The sequence below is a fragment of the Ictidomys tridecemlineatus genome, chromosome 9 (assembly GCF_052094955.1).
Source record: "Ictidomys tridecemlineatus isolate mIctTri1 chromosome 9, mIctTri1.hap1, whole genome shotgun sequence".
NCBI lineage: Eukaryota > Metazoa > Chordata > Mammalia > Rodentia > Sciuridae > Ictidomys > Ictidomys tridecemlineatus.
Genome location: NC_135485.1, coordinates 35,629,443 through 35,651,441, shown reverse-complemented (window position 1 = coordinate 35,651,441; position 21,999 = coordinate 35,629,443). Strand labels below are relative to the sequence as shown.

General features: G+C 32.7%; 1 protein-coding gene across 4 annotated transcripts in view; it reads left to right on the top strand.

Moving 5' to 3' along the window:
* The window catches only part of Cox7b2 (cytochrome c oxidase subunit 7B2), a 138,740-nt gene extending 135,637 nt beyond the window's left edge, over window positions 1-3,103 (top strand). For all 4 annotated transcript variants that reach the window (XM_040292478.2, XM_040292476.2, XM_040292475.2 and 1 more), the window contains one exon: window positions 2,589-3,103. In XM_040292478.2, coding sequence (XP_040148412.1) covers window positions 2,651-2,896 — 246 coding nt within the window. In that variant the 5' untranslated portion in view covers window positions 2,589-2,650 and the 3' untranslated portion in view covers window positions 2,897-3,103. The remainder of the gene's footprint in view (window positions 1-2,588) is intronic.
* Window positions 3,104-21,999: the final 18,896 nt, after the last annotated feature.

Below are 21,999 nucleotides of genomic sequence, written 5' to 3'. Positions count from 1 at the left end.
TAGTCATGAGTTGATGACCCACTAGAGGTCCTTTGGTTACCTGCCTTCCTAAAGTCCAAAAGTAGTGTGTGCCATATGTGCTTTTGTGTTGAAGTAAGGCTACACCTGTCACAATCCGACCTACTTTACTTTCAGTTTACTATGAATTAAATTCAGATTTAAACTTTGGTGCCTTTTGGTGGAGAGATTCACCACTAATTAGAAACATCTTTTAATATTTGGAACTTCAGAAGAAATTAATTTGGCTCTGTACTTGCCTTGTTTGTCACAATCATGAAGAGTACCACTTACCATATGGTACAAAATTAAAGAGAACCTTAAGGTCTTATTTTCTATGCTGGGAATAAATTCTTTTGAGTTGGCAAATCTCAGTGAACAATTATAAGTTTGTAAATATTGACCTCAGGCCCTTTTATATCCATGTTGTCTACATTTAGGCCACAGTTAACATATGCCATTGCTAAAGGCTGAGCAGTTTGACAGCTTTCACAAAGAAAGGGAAATCAAGAGAATTCTTCAATCTGTTTCTACTTCTATATTTCTTATTATAACTATAAAGAAATAAAATCATTAGAGCTATTACAAAACACACATATGATTTTGTTATTTTTTACTTACTTTTGTATTTATGTGGCTTTTTATGAGGATACCAATATTCATTTATACTTTGAATTGGTTCAAAAAGTTCTCTCTAGGCTTTTGTGTCAATCTACTTTTCATGAAAATGTCTCTCTCTTCCTCTCAGAGACCTTACAATGTAACAGGAAGGAATAAAAGATAACACCTTAATAGAATTACAAGGTGAAACATAGGCAAGGAGAAAATATTTTCAAAAGACACATCTGATAGAGGCATGTTATTCAAAATATGCAAAGGACTATTAAAATTCAAAAATAAGAAAATGAACCATTTGATTAAAAACATGGATAAAATATTTGAAACAGGCACTTCAACAATGAGGATATACAGGTGGCAAATAAATATATGAAAAGGTGTTCAGCATTATATGTCAGTTAGGAAACTGCAAATTAAATAATATACACACCTCTTAGAATGATCAAAATCCCAAACATTAACATGCCAAATGCTATTAAGGAACTACAGGAACTTTCATTCATTGAAGGTGGAAGTGAAAAAAATATATATGTGCACAACATTTTGAAAGGCAGTTTGATAGTTTCTTACAAAATGAAACATACTATTACCATATGATTCAGTAATCACACTCCTTGATATTTACCTGAATTCATCAAAAACTTATGTCTACACAGAAACCTGCACATAGATGTTTAGATTTTTTTTTACAATTGCCTGAACTTGGTATGAAACAAAATTTTCTTCTGTAAAAATATGGATAAAAAAACCTCTTTGTCTGGCCAACCAATGGAATATTATGCAGCACTAAAAAGAAATGAACTAGCAAACCCTAAAAAGACAGGAAAGAAAAGTAAATGCATATTACTAAGTGAATGAAGTACATCTAATAAGGCTATATAATATATGATTCCAACTATATGACATTCTGGGAAAGGGTAAAACTATGGAGTCAATGGAAAGATCAGTGGTTGATAGAATTAATGAACAACAAAGCATGAATAGAACACAGAGGGATTTTTAGGTAACAGAAACTATTCTGTATGTGTCATCATATGTTTCTCAAAACCCATAGGGTATACAGCCCCAATAATATGGCATAATGTAAATTATCAACTTTCATTGATAATGATATATTACTGTAGGTTCATCAATTACAACACTTATGTTTTTCTACTGGAAGATGTAGATATCTAAGAGACTGTGATTATATGGTGTTAGAGGGTATTTGGGAAATCTCTGTACTTTCAGTTTGATTTTACTATGAACCAAAACTACTCTAAAAGAATAAAAGCTGTTTTTAAAAGACTATACTTCATGTCAAATGCTACAAAAGAAGGGTTAAAAAGTGTGGCAGCCCAAGAAAGGGGATTTATTCAGCTTAGGGATGTTTGGAAAAGACTTCACAGGAGTAGTGACTTTATGCTGAAATTTCAAATGCCAACAGAATTTTTCTTGTAAAAAGGGGAAATTAAATGTTTAGGTATAGACAGAGCAGAAGAGAGAAGTAGGAGTTAAACAAGAACAAGATAAAGCAAGATGTTAACATATTTTGTGATTGCCTGATAATTCTGACTGAAGTCTAGAGTATATATATTAGAAATGAGACTATAGATTATTAGATAATGGGCCACTTTGGATATGATTTTAAATGGCTATTTTAAGCCTGTTAAAGTTGGATTCTATTTATATAGCAAGTCATTGAACGTTTATGAAAAGTAGAGAAGCTAGCACTTATTGCATGTTTACTCAACTTCTTGTTGGACATTATTATCTCAGTTTGACAAAGAGGAAACTAAGGCAAAGAGAGGTAAAATAACTGACCCAGTTCATATAACTAAACAATAGCAAAGCTGAGATTCAAATCCAGACATCATGATACCAAAACTCACATGCCTAACCACTGCTCCAAATGATGATATGGGCTAAACATTCAGAAAGCAAGTAATTGAATGCAGATCAGCTTTCATTGCCTTTTTTGTTTGTTTTCCCAGGTCTCTTTGCAAGGAGTTTATAGACCCGTAACTGCAATCAACTGCAATCCTGTCATACCTTCATGATGTTTTCCTTGGCAAGATATGCATTCAGTAGTCTCAAGATTTGGAGAATTCAGCAAATTATGGCAAGACAGAGTCACATAAAACAATCACCAGATTTTCATGACAAATATGGCAACATAGTACTAGCTAGTGGCACCACTTTCTGTGTTGTTGCATGGGTGTTTTTAACTACACAGACGGGGATAAAATGGAGCCCATCTCCTGTCGGCAGAGTTACCCCCAAAGAGTGGAATAATCAGTAACCATCACTATTATTATAATTCAGAATTGTTTCAAAGCCAATTTGTCTTTTGAGTACTGTTGCTCATTACAATGTATATGCTTGAAAAAAATAAAATCTTTAAAGTCATAGAGAATAGTCATTTTAGTGCCTGAAAGCAATGCAGTGGATCTAGATTACAGGAAACTATAATATATATATATTTTATATATAAACTATTATATATAATATATATATATATATATATATATATATATATATATATATATATATATATATATATATATATATATATATATATATATATTGTGTTTTTGTTTTTTGTTTTTCGGTTCCAGAGATTGACCCTGGGGGTCCTTAACTACTAAGCCAAATTCATAGCCCTTTTTAATTTTTATTTTGAGATTGGTCTTGCTAAGTTGCTTAGAACCTCTAAGTTGCTTAAATGGGCTTTCAATTTGCAATTTTCCTGCCTCAGCCTCTTGAGCTTCTTGGATTACAGGTGTGAGCCACCATGCTCAGCTAAATAACAAATATTTGAAAGTAGAACTAATAAAACATGTATTCTTCTGTTTACTGAATTTATTATAATTTTTTTCTATCTGCCTCTTTGCTTCTGTACTTCTTCCTTTTTTCCTAAGCCTGAACCCCAAACCCCAACACCATGTATTCTGTTTTCATTGTAGCAACAGAGTGATCATTTTAAACATAATCTATTGATTTCTCTTCAGAGGTAAAAGAACAAGAATTCTCTCTATAGGAGTTCCCTACATGTTGCACTGACAAGTTTACCTCCTGCATGCATCTTCCCTGTATAGGGAATGCATAACTCCAGGTTCTGTATGACTCACATTGTCATGTTATTTTGAGATTGGTTGACAGATCATCTTTTCAGGAAAAGGCAATTGTTTACTCTTTTTAAAATTACAGTTTTGACCGGGCTTTCTCTATCCTGCTTTCTAACTTCATTTTGTTCTCTAGTATTTACATCATCTTACATCATATATATTTTACTTACTTATTTATTTTTGGTGTGTAAAACTCCGAAAAGCATAGGAATTAGAATTTTTTTTTTTATCATTTTAACCCTAGAACAAGACCTGGTAGATTAGGCTTTCACTTAGAAAAAAAATTAATGAATTAATGGGAAACTTGAGCTAATACAGAGTCCTGATTAGTCTACTAATATGATTTTTTTCCACTGTGGGTTTCAATGATTACTGGAGAGAATATTATTGCCATTTTAGGAATTATCCTACTTTTGCATTTGTTATGAAGTGTCTCCCAACAAGCTCATGTTTATAATGGAAAATTTTTCAGAGGTGAAATGATTAGATTATGAGAGCTATAACCTCATGAGCTGACTAATTCATTTGATGGTTGATAGATTAATAATTCGAATGGATTACTAAGTTGTATTTATGTAGATGGGGTATAGCTGGAGGAAGCAGGTTACTGATAACATGCCTTGGGAGTTATATGCTTTTCCCCTGGCTTCTTACACTCTAGCAGCCACGAGTCAAGCAGCTTTCCTCTGTCATTTGCTTTCACCATAATGTTTTGCTTCACTCTATACCTATAACAATTGAGTCAATTAACTGAACCTTTGAAACCATAAGCCAGAATAAACTTTTCCTTCTGTAAATTGTTCTTGTCAGGTATTTTGTTCACACTAATGAAAAGCTAATACAGAAATTGGTACCAAGAAGTGGGGTCATTCCTGTGACTAATCTGATCTTGTGGTTCAAAAGTTTTGGAACTGATTTGTGGGAGAAGTTTGGAAAAGTCTGAAAATGCATGCTGGAGAAGCCTTAGATTTTTGTAATCAGAGCTTAATGGATGATTCTGGTGAGAGTTCAGAAGACCAAAATGCCTAGAGAAATACAGACATTAAAGACTATGTTCATGACTTTTCAGGAAACAAGGACTCTGTTTGGAATTGGACTAGAGGCCATTCATGTTAAATTCTGGCAAAGAACATGTCGACATTTTTCCCATGCTCAGAGACTTTCTGTGAGGTTGAGTTTAAAGGTGATGGGCTAATTAACCAGATGAAGGAAATTTCAGGTAACACAGTATTCAGGCAGTGGCATGGGTATTTCTGGAAGCTTTTATCGAGGAGTAGAACTAGGATCAGAAAGCAGATTAATATATATATATATATATATATATATATATATATATATATATATATATATTTTAATTTGCAGTTTGTACAGAAAAGCAGACATAAGACTGGGACAAAGCAAAGCATGGTTGTTGATGAGATTACTGCCTATAAAGAGAATCTAAGAATTTTACATATAGACAATAGAAAAGATGCCTTAAAGTCATCTCAGGAATCAGCAAAACCATACCCATGTCAGGCTCAAGGGTATAAAAATGAAAACTCAAATTTTAAGAGAACTTGGGGGCAACTGGCTTACACAGAGGAACCTAGGAGGTATTTCACTAGGATTCATTTCACCATGTTTATCCACCCCAGTACTAGAAATTGCTGCAGTTGTGGTCAAGCTAGTGCTTCAGTTGATGGCAGATGTTGGTATCGTCCATGTGGTGCTGTTTCTTCAGGAACACAGGATGCTAGTTATAGCATCATGGAAGCTTCACAAATCTTTCAAAAGAAGGCCTGGTGGAATCTTTATGGAAAGTCCTTGAGAGGGCAATATGTGAAACTGTAAGAAGGAAACTGAAGCTACCTTAGGACCCTGGGGATTAAGAGAGGCCTGTAATGAGGAACATCTACTGAGGTAGTTGATATCTGCATACAGAGCCAGCTTAAGAGAGAGATGATGTGGGCTGCAGCCAGTAAGGCCATAGGGCAGGGCCTAAAGCTCAAGCTTTTTAGAGAGCACAGTTCACTTCTATTTGCCCCAGATGCTAGATATGGTGCTATAGGACCTAATGTTTATAGCTGATTTCCATTCTTGTTTTGGTATCATTCCTTCTATGTCTCTCTTTCTCCCCTTTGGAATGAGAATATTTAGTGTATGCTACTGTATATTGAAAATATACAGTATTTTATCTTTTTTTGTTGTTGTTAATAGGGACTCATGGATAAGAGTTTGCTTTGAGTTTTGGAGGACATTTTGGACTTAAACTTTTGGGCAAATCTGAAACTTTTTAAAATTATGAGGACACTTGCTGATGAACTAAATATCTCACAATTTTCCATTGTAAGATAAATGTGTTGTTTTGGGGTCAGGGATAGAATGTTATGGTTTGGATGGTGTCCCCAATAAACTCATGATACACAATGCAGAGTGTTCAGATATGAAATTATTAGGTTATGAGTGTTATAACCTAATCAACTGAATAATCCATTTAATTGATTAATAATTTGAATGGATTTGATAACTATAGGCAGGTAGGGCATGACTTGAGGAGTCAAGTCATAGGTCACTAGGGATATGACTTTAGGGTTTGTGTTTTGGCCCTCCACCTCATCTTCTTTATTTACTTTTGGACTAACAGAAAGTGACACGCTTTCCTCTGCCTTTCTCTTCCAAGAACTAAAGTACTGAGTACTGAAGTTGCCTCATCTTGGAACTAAAGTACTGAGTACTGAAGTTGACCAACCATGGAATGAACTTATAAAACCATGAGCCCCAAATAAATTTCTCCTACTGTAAGTTTTTCTTGTCAGATATTATTTCACAGCAACACTGAGATGAGTAACACAACCCTAAACTCAGTGACTTAAAACATTTACTAACTCACAGTTTCTATGGGTCAGGAATCTGAGCATGGCTTATCTGGGTGCCTTGATCTCATATTTCTACAAAGTGTCACAAAGTATTGTCATCATTTCAAAGCAAAACTGAGGGAGGATCCACATCCAAATTTACCTATATGATTGTTTGTCCTCAGGTTCTTGTTAGATGTTGGCTAGCTGTGAAATCTTTGTTATGTGGATCTCTCTATAGGGAAGCTCATGATAAATTACCTGATATCCATCAGAATTATAGAGGATTCCCAAGGTAGATGCCAATCTTTTTTGTGGCTTCATCTTGCGGGTTAAAGTCTGTTACCACTCCACATTCTATTCTCCAGATATAAGCAATTAAATCAAGCCCATACATAAGGGGGTGGGTTTATATGAGGACATGATTACCTGATGGAAGAGATCATTGGGGGCTACCTTAAGGGATACTCAATTGCCAACAAAGACTTCCTCCTACTACTGTATGACCAACTTCAAGGTTAATATCCTCAACATCAAATATATCTATGTTAGTATAATTATTCTCAAGATAAAGGATATTACATGTCACCCTATCCTCAGTTTTTACTGTCTTGATTTCCTCCAGAATTCTTTGTACATGCAGAATTAGTAGGTTTTAGGGAATGCCCATATTAAGCTTTGCGGTATTTCTAAATTATTTTTGAAAGTGGTTAGAGTTCTCATAAGTTTTACTATTTTCTACTTTGATGAGGATGAAATAGTAGTTCATGTTTTTTTTTATTTTTTAACTAATTTTTATTTTTCTGATTATTTATGAGTTTGAACATCCTGTGTTATCTTTTCATTTTTTCCTATTGTGTGACTTTTCTGTTCTTTTTTTTTTGCTTACTTTTATCTTTTGCTGGTTTTACTTATTTGTAGATTTTTTTTGTATATTCTGCATACCACTTAGATCAGTAAGGGTTTAATCAGGGAGGCAGAACCAGTATGAGTAGCATAGAATATGTAATTAATTATGGAATAATTAGAATGAGTGCAATTATGGGAGCTGGTAGAGAATCCTTTACACGACTATTGCCTGTGTATCCAGTATAAAACAGGTTTCAGTACAGAAAAGCTTCATGTGAAGTGGGGAAAAGGTACCACCAACTGGAATTGGGAAGAATGCCCTGAAATCATGAAGCTGATTGGTTGTAATTAAAATAACTTGGATGCTCTACCAGAGAATTTGTGCTCCTCACTATGGGAATACATATTCACCTGGCCAAGGACTCAGAAATGCTGAAGGAAAAAAAGTGGTGGGATTTTAAATAGTTATAGGCCTAGACAGTATTTCTTATCAAAGAAACAAGCCAGATCAGCAACAAATTACACAAGCTGCCATACTGCTGGATGCTCTACACTAACTTCCTAATTGTAAAATTGTATTTCACATTCACTTGCACTATCTCATGTGTTTTTCTCTTGTAGCTGACTCTAACCTGAAACCAAACAGGGAAAGGAACACTGGTGCTATGATTTGAATTTGAGTGTCTCCAAAAGTATATATATTAAAGGTTTGGTCCCCAGGATGGCCCTATGGTGAGGTGTCTGGCATAGTGGGAGATCCTTAAGTAGTTGAGGGCATGACTTAAGGAACTGTGGAATGCTATTCTCTCTCAGACTTCCTGACTGGTGATGTAGCTCTTTATACACATTCCACTCCTACCATGATGAGCTGCCATCTGGTGGTCTTACTAAAGCAATAGTTCTGCCCCATCCTGGACTTTGAACCCCCAAAGCTATCAGCTAAATTAAACTTTTATTTTCATATTTAGCTGCTTTTTATACTTTGTTGTAATAATTAAGGCTAATAAAACTGGGAAAATTAGTTTAAGCTTACCTACATAGACACTTAGAAAGCTATATTATGCTATGCCAACTTGACATTAGTACACAGTTATCCTAACCATACTTTCATTTCAAATGAAGGCAGCCGCAAAACATGCTTCCTTCTAAGATAATGCAACATTCTTTAAACTAAAAAAATACTGTCTGTATTCCCCCCACCAAAAAATCTTATGTATGAGACAAGGTAAGAATATTCAGAAGTCAAATATTTTGGTTATGAGAGTTTAACCCAGTCATTGAATTAATCCATGAGAGGGATTAACTGAGTGGTAATGGAAGGCAGGTAGGGTGTGGCTGGAAGAGATGGGTCATTGCAGGCATGCCTATAGGTATATACTTTGTATATAGTGAGTGGAGTCTCTCTCTCTGCTTCCTGGTGTGATGTCTTGAGCCACTTCCCTTCATCATACTCTTCCACATGATGATCTGTTTCACCTTGGGCCCCAAGGAATGGAGCCAGCCTTCCATGGAGTGAGGACCCCTGAAACCATGAGCCCCCAAATAAACTTTTTCTCCTTAAAATTGTTCTTGTCAGGTCTTTTTGTCACAGAAGTGAAAAGCTGACTAAAAACCTATATCTAACACTTCAAAAGGTTGTTACACTGTTTTATCAGTGATTGAAAACATGCCACTACTTGATTCCCATAGCATGAGTACATCACTGCATTTCATTTGTTATAAAATGATTTTCTTAATCAAAATCAGGAATGAATAGCCTAACATGATGCTGAATAAGGTATGTTTCAAGTCCATGGATAACAGTGTTTCATAGAAGATTTATAGAGATAAAAGGTAAATCTACTTAATGTGTATTAAAAGGAGAACAAAGTGCTGCCTTTTCCATGATAGAATTGGTTTAATGTAATCAACTCAGTACTGATGGTTTTCACTTCCTCAGAGAATGGTACCAAATGTAGGTACAGTGTTGATCTGTCCGTTTGGCTCTGCAATGGCTATAACCAGAGTAGCTCTCATAAGTGTAAGTCTGCATTGCACAGCTGATATGTAGCATTAATCCTTGCTGCCATGGTAACTCTTACCTCTGAAACACTATGAAAACACAGGGTGGCTAGGAAAGTTATAATAATGGATCATCATGTCCACCTCATTATTAAGATGCTTCTCTGCCGAGTATCTTTTCAGTGAGCATTTATTTATGTGGGACATGAATATTATCTCTGCACTCATTTGTTGAAATATATTCATACAATTCATTCTCAGACTTCTTGTTACCAATTTTCTAAGAGTTCCTTCTAATTCTCTGACCATCCTATCAAGATATTAGCTTGTACCTATGATTCCATGTATAATTGTCCTTCTGACCATCTTTCCTTCCAGAGAGGAAGAAAATTTGTACAGCTCTTTAGGAAAAAAATCCTTTTCCTTCAGGATCAAACCTGAAGCTGAACCAGACCCGATTTTTTTCTTCTTTGGAAAGCTTATAATAACTATCTATGGGGTTATAGATGGACATGCTTGTAATCTCTAGTTTTAAAACTTTCCTGAACATACAATTTGTAAACAACGTATTCAAGACTCAAACCAAGATCTCTTTTGGCTTTAGAACCTGTTATTTTCTTTTTCTTCCTTTCTTTCTTCCTTCTTTTCTTTCTTCTTTCTTTCTTTCTTTCTTCCTTTCTTTTTGTTTTAGAGCATTATAGTCAGTAATTGGGTTCATTTTGACAAAATCATACATGCAAGGAATTTTATTTCAATTCCCGAACTGCCTCCTCCTTCCCCTACACCCTTCTATTCTCCTTCCCCTGCTCTACTGGTCTTCCTTTCACTCCTTTATTTATTTAATTTATACTTTCTACAAATAAATAAAGGTGAAATTCCCTTTGGCACCTTTATATATGCATATAACATGATTTTTAAAATTAAATCCAAAGTTTTCCTCTTTCCTGTCCTTATTCCCTCCCTCTTTCTATCTATCTTCTGCTCTACTGATCTTCCTTATATATTTATGATATCCAATCCCCACCATTACCTTCTTTCCCTTGTTTTGTTCTAACTTTTGCATGTGAGAGAAAACATTTGAATCCATTTCCATCCAATTACTAGCAGATTTCATTATTTTGTTAATCTTTATAGCTGAGTAAAACTCTATTGTGAATATACATCAGTTTTTTTGATTCATTCATCTATTGATATTCATCTGGACTGATTCCATAATTTGGCTATTGTGAATTTTGCTGCTATGAATATTGAAATGGCTGATTCTTTTGAATAAATAACAAGTATGGGATTGCTGGGACATATGAGCATTCCATTCCTAGTTTTTTGAGGAATCTTTAAAATGTTTTCCAGATTGGTTGTACTAGTCTGCAGTCTCACTAACAATATATGAATGTACCTTTTCCCCACATCTTCACCAGCATTTATTATTATTTGTGTTCTTGATAATTGCCAGTGTGATTGGAGTGAGATGAAATCTTTGTGTACTTTTGATCTGCATTTTTCTGATTGATAGATATGTTGAACATTTTTTCATATATTTGTTGGACATTTGTGTTTCTTCTTTTGAGAAATGTCTGTTTAGTTCTTTTGCCTGTTTATTGACTGGGTTGTTTTTTTATGATTTTTAGTTTTGAGTACTTTATGTATTCTGGATATTACTCCTCTGTTAGAGGAACAGCAGGCAAAGAATTTCCCCCCATACTTTAGATGTTCTCTTCATGCTTTCAATCATTTCCTTTATTGTGCAAAAAGCTTTTTAATTTGATGGCACCTCACCTATTGATTCTTGGTTGTATTTTTTGTGTCTTAGGAGTTTTTGTTAAGGAAGTTGGTTCCAGCACCTTTGGGATAGAGTATTGGCTTTACATTTTCTTCCAGAAGTTGCAAGGTTTCTGGTTTAGTTCCTAAGTCTTTGATTCATTTTTATTTGAATTTTGTGCAGGGTGAGAAATAGGGATCTAATTTCTCATCTTACAAATCAATATCCAGCTTTCCCAGTACCATTTGTTTAAGGGATGTCTTTCTTCCAACATATATTTTTGGCACCTTGTCCAGTATCAGTTGTAAAAATTTGGATTTGTCTCTGTTCGTCTGTTCTATTCCATTAGTCTACATGTTTGTTTTTATACTAATATCAGTTGTTTTGTTACTGTAGTTCTACAGTATAATTTGTGATTGAATATTGTGATTATCTCCTATCTCACTCTTCTTGTTCAAAATTTATATGGCCATTTTGGGTCTCTTATTGTTCCGAATGAATTTCATAACTTTTTTCTAATTCTTGTGAACAATGTCATGGTATATTTGAATTTTTATATTTATTTTGGTAGTATGGATATTTTTATAATATTAATTCTGACTATTCAAGAACATGAACAGTCTTTCCACCTTCTAAGATCTTCTTTAATTTTTTTCCCTATGGTGTTCTATAATTTTCATTGTAGAGATCTTTTAGCTCCTTAGTAGAACCTGTTCTTTTCCTTCCAAGCTACACTGTTTACCAGTCTTTCTTCAACTTACATGTTGAAAGTTGTAATAGAGGATTGAATATGGAGCTAGAAAGAGAATCAGATTTTTGTGAAAGTTATGGGAATCAATAAGATTCTGAAAAGAATGTACCAAATAGGAACTGGTGGTAAGGAATGAGTGTGACACATAATAAATATTTTAAAATCATAGTGACTTTTTCCCCTTAACTTTATCCACAATATTTGCTTATTTGAAACTGGAATTTAAATCAACTTCTTTAGACTTATATATGTATATGCATGTGTGTGTGTATGTAGAGAGAAAGAGAGAATGTGTATGTATATTATTAATAAAATATACTATTTGATAGTTATTGAACATATTTGTTTGCTCTCATACAAGATGGAGAATTAGTTTTAACACATGCTATTTTTAATTGGAAACTGGTCTACTGGAGGTATGTTTTACTACTGAGCTCTGAGTAAGTATGAATAATAGGTAGAAAGTGAATAATTAAAATTCATCATAACCATGTGCATTTACAGTTGGTACAGGACAAAATGTTTTCTCCTTTGAAATTTACAGTATTTCTGTAAATTCCATTAACTGTTCATTTACTCTGTTGACTAGATATATACCCACTATTAGCTATGGGTTGGTTAAATGACATGGAGTTCAGTTAAACATGGAGATAGAAATCAAATACACACCTCTTGGTTTTTAGTTGATTACTCCATTAGAAATTTCACAAACTTTCCAAGAAAAGATAGCCTTATTCTTATCCTGAGAGATGATGTTTAAGTGATAGATAAATGTGACTGCATCCCAACTATTGGGAGAATTGGAAAGGAAAAGAATCACACTAGTTAGTAGGGTCAAGTGGATAATATTTGTTTGACCACTCTGATTTGTGTGCAACCAATTTAATGGGATTTAAACATGAAATTCAGTTCTTACTTCATGATACCATCTAATCAATAATTATAAGACCTGCCTAAATAACCATATGAATTTTGGTCTCAGGTGTAAATAGATATAGATATAGAAAAGACATAGGTCTTTGTCATAGAATTTTCTCCCACAAAATTTTTTTTTTACTGATTTAACATGTACTGTATGATATCTTTAAAGATGTGATATAAGAAATGTGAATTTGAGATTGCAAACCAGTTATTAGTAACAATTGCCAAAATAAAGAGAGGTAAGTGCTAATTTTGCATTGTTTAATTATCCTGATAAGTATCATGATAGGTATTAAAACTGCAGAAAAGTGCATATATGTATGACATAATCATAAAATCTTTCATGTTTGATATTAACAGCAATTATTTTCATGAGAGGGATGGCATTAATTTAAGCAGTATTATTTATTTTCCAATAACCTTTTACATTACAAGAAAATCTGCAACTTCATTTTCTTCCCCTATCTGGAAACCATAGAAACCAATGTGAAATTATAGCTAAGAAGTTCGTCACTGGGCTATCTCAAGCTGATCTCCATGGAAACATTTCACATTTTCTTGAAATGAAAAATCTTCCAATCAGAAACATAACCATAACTGATGGGTATCTGACAAATACAACAACAAGAAGAAAGAAGTATATGGATATTTTATTTGATAATATATGCAAAAGATTTTAAAAACTACTTCATAAATAAATGGTAAATATAATGCCAACTACAGAAATAAAGTAAAATACAGTTTTGAAAATAACACTTTGCCTATTATTCCTTTTACATATTGCTCTTTTTAGATTTTTGCATTAAAGAAAATTTCCTAAAATAGTATAGACTTTGGATTCAGAAAGATCTGTGTTCAGAGCCTAACTCAGCCCAATGGCTATCTAGCTCATCTTTCCTATTTTCTTATTGTTGAGGGCAATAATAACTAAATTACAGAATTTGCTTCAAGATTACATGAGTTAAGATAAATCCTTAATAAGCAGTTGTAAATATTTATCTGATAAAGCAAATTAATGAATGATGGAAGTATTCATAACAGTTACAGCTCTGCAATGAATGGTTATTCAAAGCTAGTCTTGTTCTGTGAGATAGATATTAAATATGGACACCACATTCTCTAATAGAGCTCCAACCATGAATTTAACTTTGAAATATAGCTAATATCCAAAATTTCACTTTAAAACTGTTGTTTGGCACTTGGGTAATATAAACTAGGATAAGGAAGAAACTTGTTCATATTGTAGATTTTACCTAACAGGTTTATTTATCATATTTTAAATATTTTCTTAAATTGCATATAAAATGTAGTATCCATTTGAATATAGATTTTTGTCACATAAAAATTCATATGGTAGTATACATTTGCCAAGAATTATACATGACAAATGTAATATTACAATAGACTTCACTGAGTGTGAGGACATGCCCTTATGAGAGAAAAGTGTCACAACCCCCAACAACAACAACAACTACTCAGGAGCATGTTGACCTATTGTACAAAACCATAGATGGAATTTTCTGTCCTGTATATAACTTTCTTATCCTCTTTACCTATCTTTTAAATTTTTTTATCTCTATCATTCTATACCTATCTCCTAGTCTCTTTGTTTCTCCCCTTCTCACCCCATCTCTGCCTTTTCTCTCTCCCTGTCTATCTCTAAATCTATATGGTGAAATCTGATTAAACTAAATGCATGTACGATGGGATTAATATGTTACCATAGAGACAATATTAAAATTAAGCAAAAACTTAAGTTTTTCTGCTGCAACATGTGAAGACTAATGGATTATGACCAACTTCTAAGGCTGTGTTCAGAATTTGATTAGTTTTAAATATGAAAGCTATGAGAACATATATATTTTTGTGGGTTAATCACAGGTATTCATAAAAGTATTCATAATACATAATTACTACATTAATTATAGAATTTCTCCAATTACTAATTTGAAGGAAACACTGAAGTTTCAAGTCATATAGTTATACTTACCTAATGTATTTTAACCATGTATTTTTCAAATTATGCTTACCTTAGGTTAAGATAGGTTTATAGTTAAAACACAATTTCAAACACATTATAGTTGACACTACAACTTTTTGCCTTAATGAAACATTCAAATGCTAGTATGTAAGAGGGACATATATTAGGAATAACCTCAAATTCACTCTAAATTCTTCTTTTTATCTCTATATCTACCTCCCCTAACACTAAATCATTTGTGAACTTGCATTCCCAACTGTTACTACTCTACTAAAAAAGAAGGCATATTATTACATTATTACTGTATCATCTGCTATTATGAGAATGGTGGTGATGTTCACTGATCAAGCTGTCAAAATAGTTTACCTCATCCATTCTCTAAGTTGTAATACCAAGAGTTTTTTTTCAATTCCAGTAATTCTATAAATTACTCTTCAAAAATACTGAATAAGCAGTAGAGGCTATTATTTCCATTTCAATGGGATAAGACTTGTGACCTCACATGTGTCAAAAAAGTTATATGCTTGTTAAGAACTACTCCCTTTTACACATAAAAGTGTAAATTCAATTTGTTAACATATTTCCAAAGTATTGTTCATGAAAGCCAAATAAATTTGAACTACGCTTCTGTCATTTTCCCACTATGATGATATGGAATGACTTTGATGAGCATGAAAATTGTTTGATACAATTTTTAAAAATAATAATTTTACTTTTCATGATGGAACAAATTGCATTAAAATCTGGTTAATTAATGAATCTAACCAACAAAATAAAGATAGAGTTTCTTTAGTTTCCTAAATATTATTCAACTTCACCGTGCTTAGTTCTTTTGTTATTACCTTAAAAAAAGGAAATTTGGGATATTTATGTAAAATAAAACATGCCGTTAACACATTTTAAAGGAAATTTCTCTGGCAATTGTAAGAAATATACTATTCAAAGCTTTTTCTGATATTCACATAAAGTTTTAAAGTAGAACTTTGCTTATTTATCATATAAAGTAATGGTTTGGACTGAAAGTTTGATCCCTTCAATTAATCACGAGGGCTGTAGCCTTACCAATGGATTAATCTACTGATGGAGTCATAATTTAATGGGCTATGGGGAAGTGGTAGGAATTTACAAGTGGAACTTGGATGAAGGAATTAAATCTTGGGGCATATATTTGAAGTCTTTATTTTGTTATGGGCCCTTTTTTCTCTGTCTCTCTGCCTCTGGCCACCATGAAGTGAAGAGCTTTGCTTTCTACTACACATTCACCACTGTGATGTTCTTCCTCACTATGACCTAGAAACAACCCAGCCAAATGACCATGAACTGAAATCATGAGCCAAAATAAACCTGTATTCCTTTTAAGTTATTTTCTTATATATATATTTATTATATATTTTGTCACTTATTCAACTAATAGACTGTTTTGTGTTCTTTACCCTTTATAAATTAATAATGTTTTGGATAATTTTATGAATCCTCTACAAATGCAAGATTTTTAACTAGTTTGTGGAACAGAATTTTAGAATTCAAAATGGTTGTGGGAAAAAAGTGGTAAAATAAAAATGTAGCCTCTTTATGAATCATTTCCAAATTTGAGTCATATTTTATGCATGTTAATTTGAACTGATTATTTAATAAAGCTAAATTGTCAAACCAATCTCTTTTTGGGCCCATAAACTTGATAATTTTTTCTATAGTTAGTTAGATACAGTAAGATAAAATTAAAGAGGAAAAAAGTATACACAGTATGAACAAATAAAATTTTATTTTTGTTTTATTTACCACTCCAGTTTAGGTAAACAGTTCATGACAGTAGATTGCATTGAATATAGCAACAACTTTTATAGAAATAAGCCACAGGATATTCAAGGACAAAGAGGAGGCATTGACAAAAGGAAGAGAATTACACCTTTCCTCAAGCCAAACAGATAAGTTTTCATTTTCTTCCAAAATAGTGTGGTTATAGAAGTCCTACTAAATAAGATTGCATACATGTATATAATTAAAGCAATATATTCTATTAACTGTCTACATTGCAACTTAAAAAAAAATTCCTAATCATAAAACAGAAAGCCTCTTCCACCAGGAATTTTAAAAAGATAAAACTCTGTAATAGCTTAGGGTGGCTCTTTGAAAGTTACCATAATATGCCTATCTCTTCTTCTGGTAGGGCCCCCACCAAGACTGTGGGATAGAAGGAGGAACACGGCAATGAGAGGGAAGCAGAGGTGAGGTTACTAGGTAAGAAGGGGCAACAGAGCAGAACTTGCTATGACTCCTGGTCCTCCATACCCCAGAAAGGAGACAGTGAAGGAGCAACTGACCTGAGAGAACATTTACACCTAGGTTAGAGGAATTGTAGAGAATGCTGTCAACAACTTTTTGTTTTTCGTAAGGTTGATTAGTATCCGGCTTTGCTCTGAAGCAATTGTAGTAAACAGGGTTTAATGTCTTCTATCATTCAAATGGTGCTGATACTGGGGAAAAACACATTGAGTGAAACGAGCAATACCTACATAATTTCCCAGTTAGGGCCCCTTAAAAGAAAGAAGTTAATTAAATAGTTCCTTGCATAAAAGAAGTGATAATCATCCCAATAGATAGGTGGACATATAAGCAATATGAAAAGGCAAGGGAACAAACCAATGAGTTCCCAACACTTCAATAACTGATCCCATTGACACCACAGTGCAGGAAATGTTGGAGAAAGAATTTAGAACATTTGGATTTAAAATGTTGAAAGAATTAAAAGATGATGTAGAGAAAGAACTTAAAAAACAGGAAGTGTAAATGATTTCAACAGAAAGAGCTAAATGGAAATCCTGGAAATGACTCTGTAAACCAAATTTGAAAAGTCAGTGAAAAAAGTCACCAATATATTTGACAATTTTGATGCTAAATCCTCAGATCTTGTAGACAAAATAAAGTTGACAATAAAGAAAAGATGTTAAGAGAGCATGACTGTAACATTCAAGAAATTGGAAATAACATTAAGAGAGCAAACTTTAAAATTATTGGGGTAGAAGAAGGCTCCAAAAAGCAAAATAAAAGAATCCACAATATTTTTCAATGAAAGAATATCAGAATATTTTTCAAATCTTGGAATGAACTGGAAACCAAATACAAGAAACATCAGAACCCCAAATAGGAAAAACCAATAAAGATTGTCTGTATGACACATGATAATGAAAATGCCTAATATACAGAATAAGTATAGAATTTTTAAAACCATAAGAGAAAAACAGAAAGTCACATTTATATATGTCAAATCAATTTCAACTGATTTTTCAATATAGTCCCTAAAAGTTATAAGGGTTTGGAATAATACATACCAAACACTAAAAGAAAAGAGGTTCCAAATGAAATTACTATATCCAGGAAAGATATTCGTCAGAATTAATGAGGAAATAGAAACCTTTCATGATAAGCCAAAATTTAAATAATTCATAATGACTGTTTGCACTATAAAACATATTTCTTGCAGAAAAATTTATAAAAATGGAAACCAGCATAGTTATAAATTGCACTAGATGAATAGTCAAAGGAGAATTAATTCTGAATTGGGCATTAGAAATAAATCAAAATGGCAGGAAATAAAAATCATCTCCCTATATAGAATAAAATTGAATGTAAATGGTCCAAATTTTCTAACCAAAAGCCTAGATGACCAGATTGGATTAAAAAATAAGAATCTATCATATATTATTTACAAGAGACTCATCTTATAGGCACAGTCATTGAGACTGAAGGTGAAAAGAGAGGAAAAGCTATACCATGAAAAATGGAAGCCAAAAGCAAGTAGGTGTAGCTATTTTCATATCATACAAAGTAGACTTCTAGACAAAATTAATCAGGAAACAAAGAATGTCACTATATATAAAAAGATTCATCCAAGCAAGATATGATGATATAAATATTTATGTCCAAACAATGCATCTATGTATATAAAACCATTCTCAATATAAAGAATAAAGTAGAGTACAATACAATATATTGGTTGGTGTCAACACTGTCTCACTATTGAATAGGATATCTATGCATAATCTAAGTACAGATTCTTTAGAGATTAAACATACTACTAATAAAACGGATATAACAGACATCTATAGAATATTTCACCCATCAACAACTGAGTCCACTTTTTTTCTCAACAGTACATTTAACTTTCTCTAAAATAGATCATATATTAGGATAGAAATAAAATTTTAGCAAACACACAAAATAGATAATTCATTGCATCATAATCTTGTTAGATCATAATTGAATTAAACTAGAAATAGAAAAGATAAAAAATAGAAATCATTATAGAACCTGGAGATTATATAATGTTCTTTTGAATGAAGAATGGATCACAGAATAATTCAGGGAAGAAATAAGTTGTTAGAAACAAATGAAAATAGAAATACAACATATCAAAATTTCTGGGATAGTATCAAGGCAGTTAAATAAGAGGAAAATGTATGACATTGAGTTTTTACATTAAAAAATAGATTCCAAATAAATGATAATAATACACCTCAAGTTTATAGAAAAAACACAAACTAATTCCAAAATTGTAGAAGATAGAAAATAATTACAATCAGAAATAAAATTAATAAAATTGATAATAAAAAATACAAAGTATCAATGAAACAATCTGTTGTTTGGAAGATAAACAAGATTGATCAGGCCTTAGCCAAACTAACCAAAAGAAGCAGAAGACTCAAATCAACAAAGTAGAGATGAAAAAGGAGACATCACCATAGACAATTCTGAACTCCAGAGGATCATTAGAAATAATTTTGAAAATTTATATTCCAATACATTAGAAAATATTGAAGAATTAACAAATTCCTATAGATCTATGACCTACCCAATTTGAACTATGAAGATAGAGATACAGAAAAACAGACTAATAACAAGCAATGAAATTGAAGCAGCTATTAGAAACCTTCCAGGGAAGAATGGTTCTGGGCTTTTCTTTTCTAGAAGGTTTCTAATAGCTGCTTCAATTTAATTGGTATTAGCTTAAATTTTCATATACATGTGCATATAAACAATGGAATATTACTCAGCCATAAAGAAGAATGAAATTATGGCATTTACTAGTAAATGGACGGAACTAAAGAATACTGTGCTATGTGAAATAAGCCAATCCCAAAAAACCAAAGGCCAAATGTTTTCTGTGATATGCAGATGCCAATGCACAATAAAGTGGGGATGGATTAGGGAAGAATAGAAGTACTTTTGATTAGACAAAGGTGAATGAAGAGAACGGAGGGAGAATGGGAATAGGAAAGATAGTAGAATGAATCAGACATTTCTCTTCTATGTGCATATATGATTACATGACAATGTAATTCTACACCATGTATGATCAAAAGAATGAGAACCTATACTCCATTTATGTATACGTCAAAATACTTTCTATTATCATGAAGTAATAAGAACAAATAAAGAAAGAAAAGCCCAGGACCAGAATGATGCTCTGCTAAGTCCTACCAGGCCTTTAAAGAAAAACTAATGCCAACCCTCCTCAAATTATTCCATGAAATAGAATAGGAAGGAATATTGTTGATTCTATTAAGCCAGAATTACCCTCATAACAAAGCCAGACAAAGACACATCCAGGAAAGAAAACTTCAGGTCAATATCCATATTGAATATATATGCAAACACCCTTAATAAAATGTTCGCAAACCACATTTAAAGAACACATAAAAATGATAGTGCACTATGATCAAGTGGGTTTCATCCCAATTATGTAAGGTTGGATCAATATATGCAAATCAATGAATGTAATTCAACACATAAATAGACTTAAGGACAAAAATCATGTGTTTTTTTCAATAGATACAGAAAAAGTATTAGACAAAGCACAGCATCTATTCATATTTAAAACACTAGAGAGACTATGAATAGAAAGGACTTGAAATACTGTCAAGGCTATATATGATAAATCCACGTAAACCTCATACCAAATGGAGAAAAACTGAAAGCATTGCCTCTAAAAACAGGAACAAGGCAAAGATGTCTACTCTCACCACTTTTATTCAATATAGCTCTTAAAACTTTAGCCAGAGCAATCAAGCAGGAAAATGAAATTAAAGGGATACAAATGTAATTGAAGTCAAATTATCTTTCTTTGTGGATGACACGATCCTATATCTAGAGGATCCAACAAAATACCAGAAGTCTTCTACAGCGGATAAATGAATTCATCAAAGTACCAGGAAACAATATCAACATATATGAATCAATTGCTTTTTCTTATTCCAATAATGATTCTGCTGAATAAATCTAACCAGGGAGGTGAAAGACTTCTACAATGAAATCTATAGAATACTGAAGAAAGTGATGAAGACCTTAGAAGATGGAAAGGCCTCACATGTTCTAGAAGATGGAAAGACCTCACATGTTCTCAGTAGGTAGAATTAATATTGTCATAATGGCCATACTTCCAAAATTGTTGTACAGGCTCAACACAATCCCCATCAAAATACCAATGACATTTTTTTTCACAGAAGTAGAAAAAAGTTTTAAAATTCTTTTGGAAGAAAAAGAGACACAGAAAACCCAAATCAATAGTGAGAAGGAAGAGTAATGCAGGAGGCATTACAATACCAGACCTCAAACTATACTACAGAGATATAGTAACATAAGCAATATGGTTTTGGCACCAAAATAGATACCAAGACCAGTGAAATAGAATAGAAGTCACAGAGACAAACCTCATAGATACAACCATCTGATACTTGACAAAGGTACCAAAAATATATATTGGAGAAAAGCTAGTCTTTTTTAACAAATTATGTTGGAAAAGTGGATATTCATGTGTAGATAAATAAAACTTGATTCCTGTCTCTAACTTGTACAAAATTCCCCTTAATGTGGATCAAACAATTAAACCAGAAACTTAGCAACTGCTAGGAGAAAGCATAGAGTCAACACTACAATATATATGTATCTGCACTGACTTCCTTAGCAAGTTTTCTAAAATGCAAGATTTAATATGTGGGGTAGCATCAAATTAACAACTTCTATACAACAAAGGAACCCAGAGTGTGAAGAAAGAGCCTACAGAATGGGAAAAGCATATTTTCCAGCTGCTCCTTAAGAGTGTAATATCCAAAATACCTAAGAATTCAAAACTCAAAACCAAAAAAAAAAAAAAAAAAAACAACCAACCAACCAACCAAACA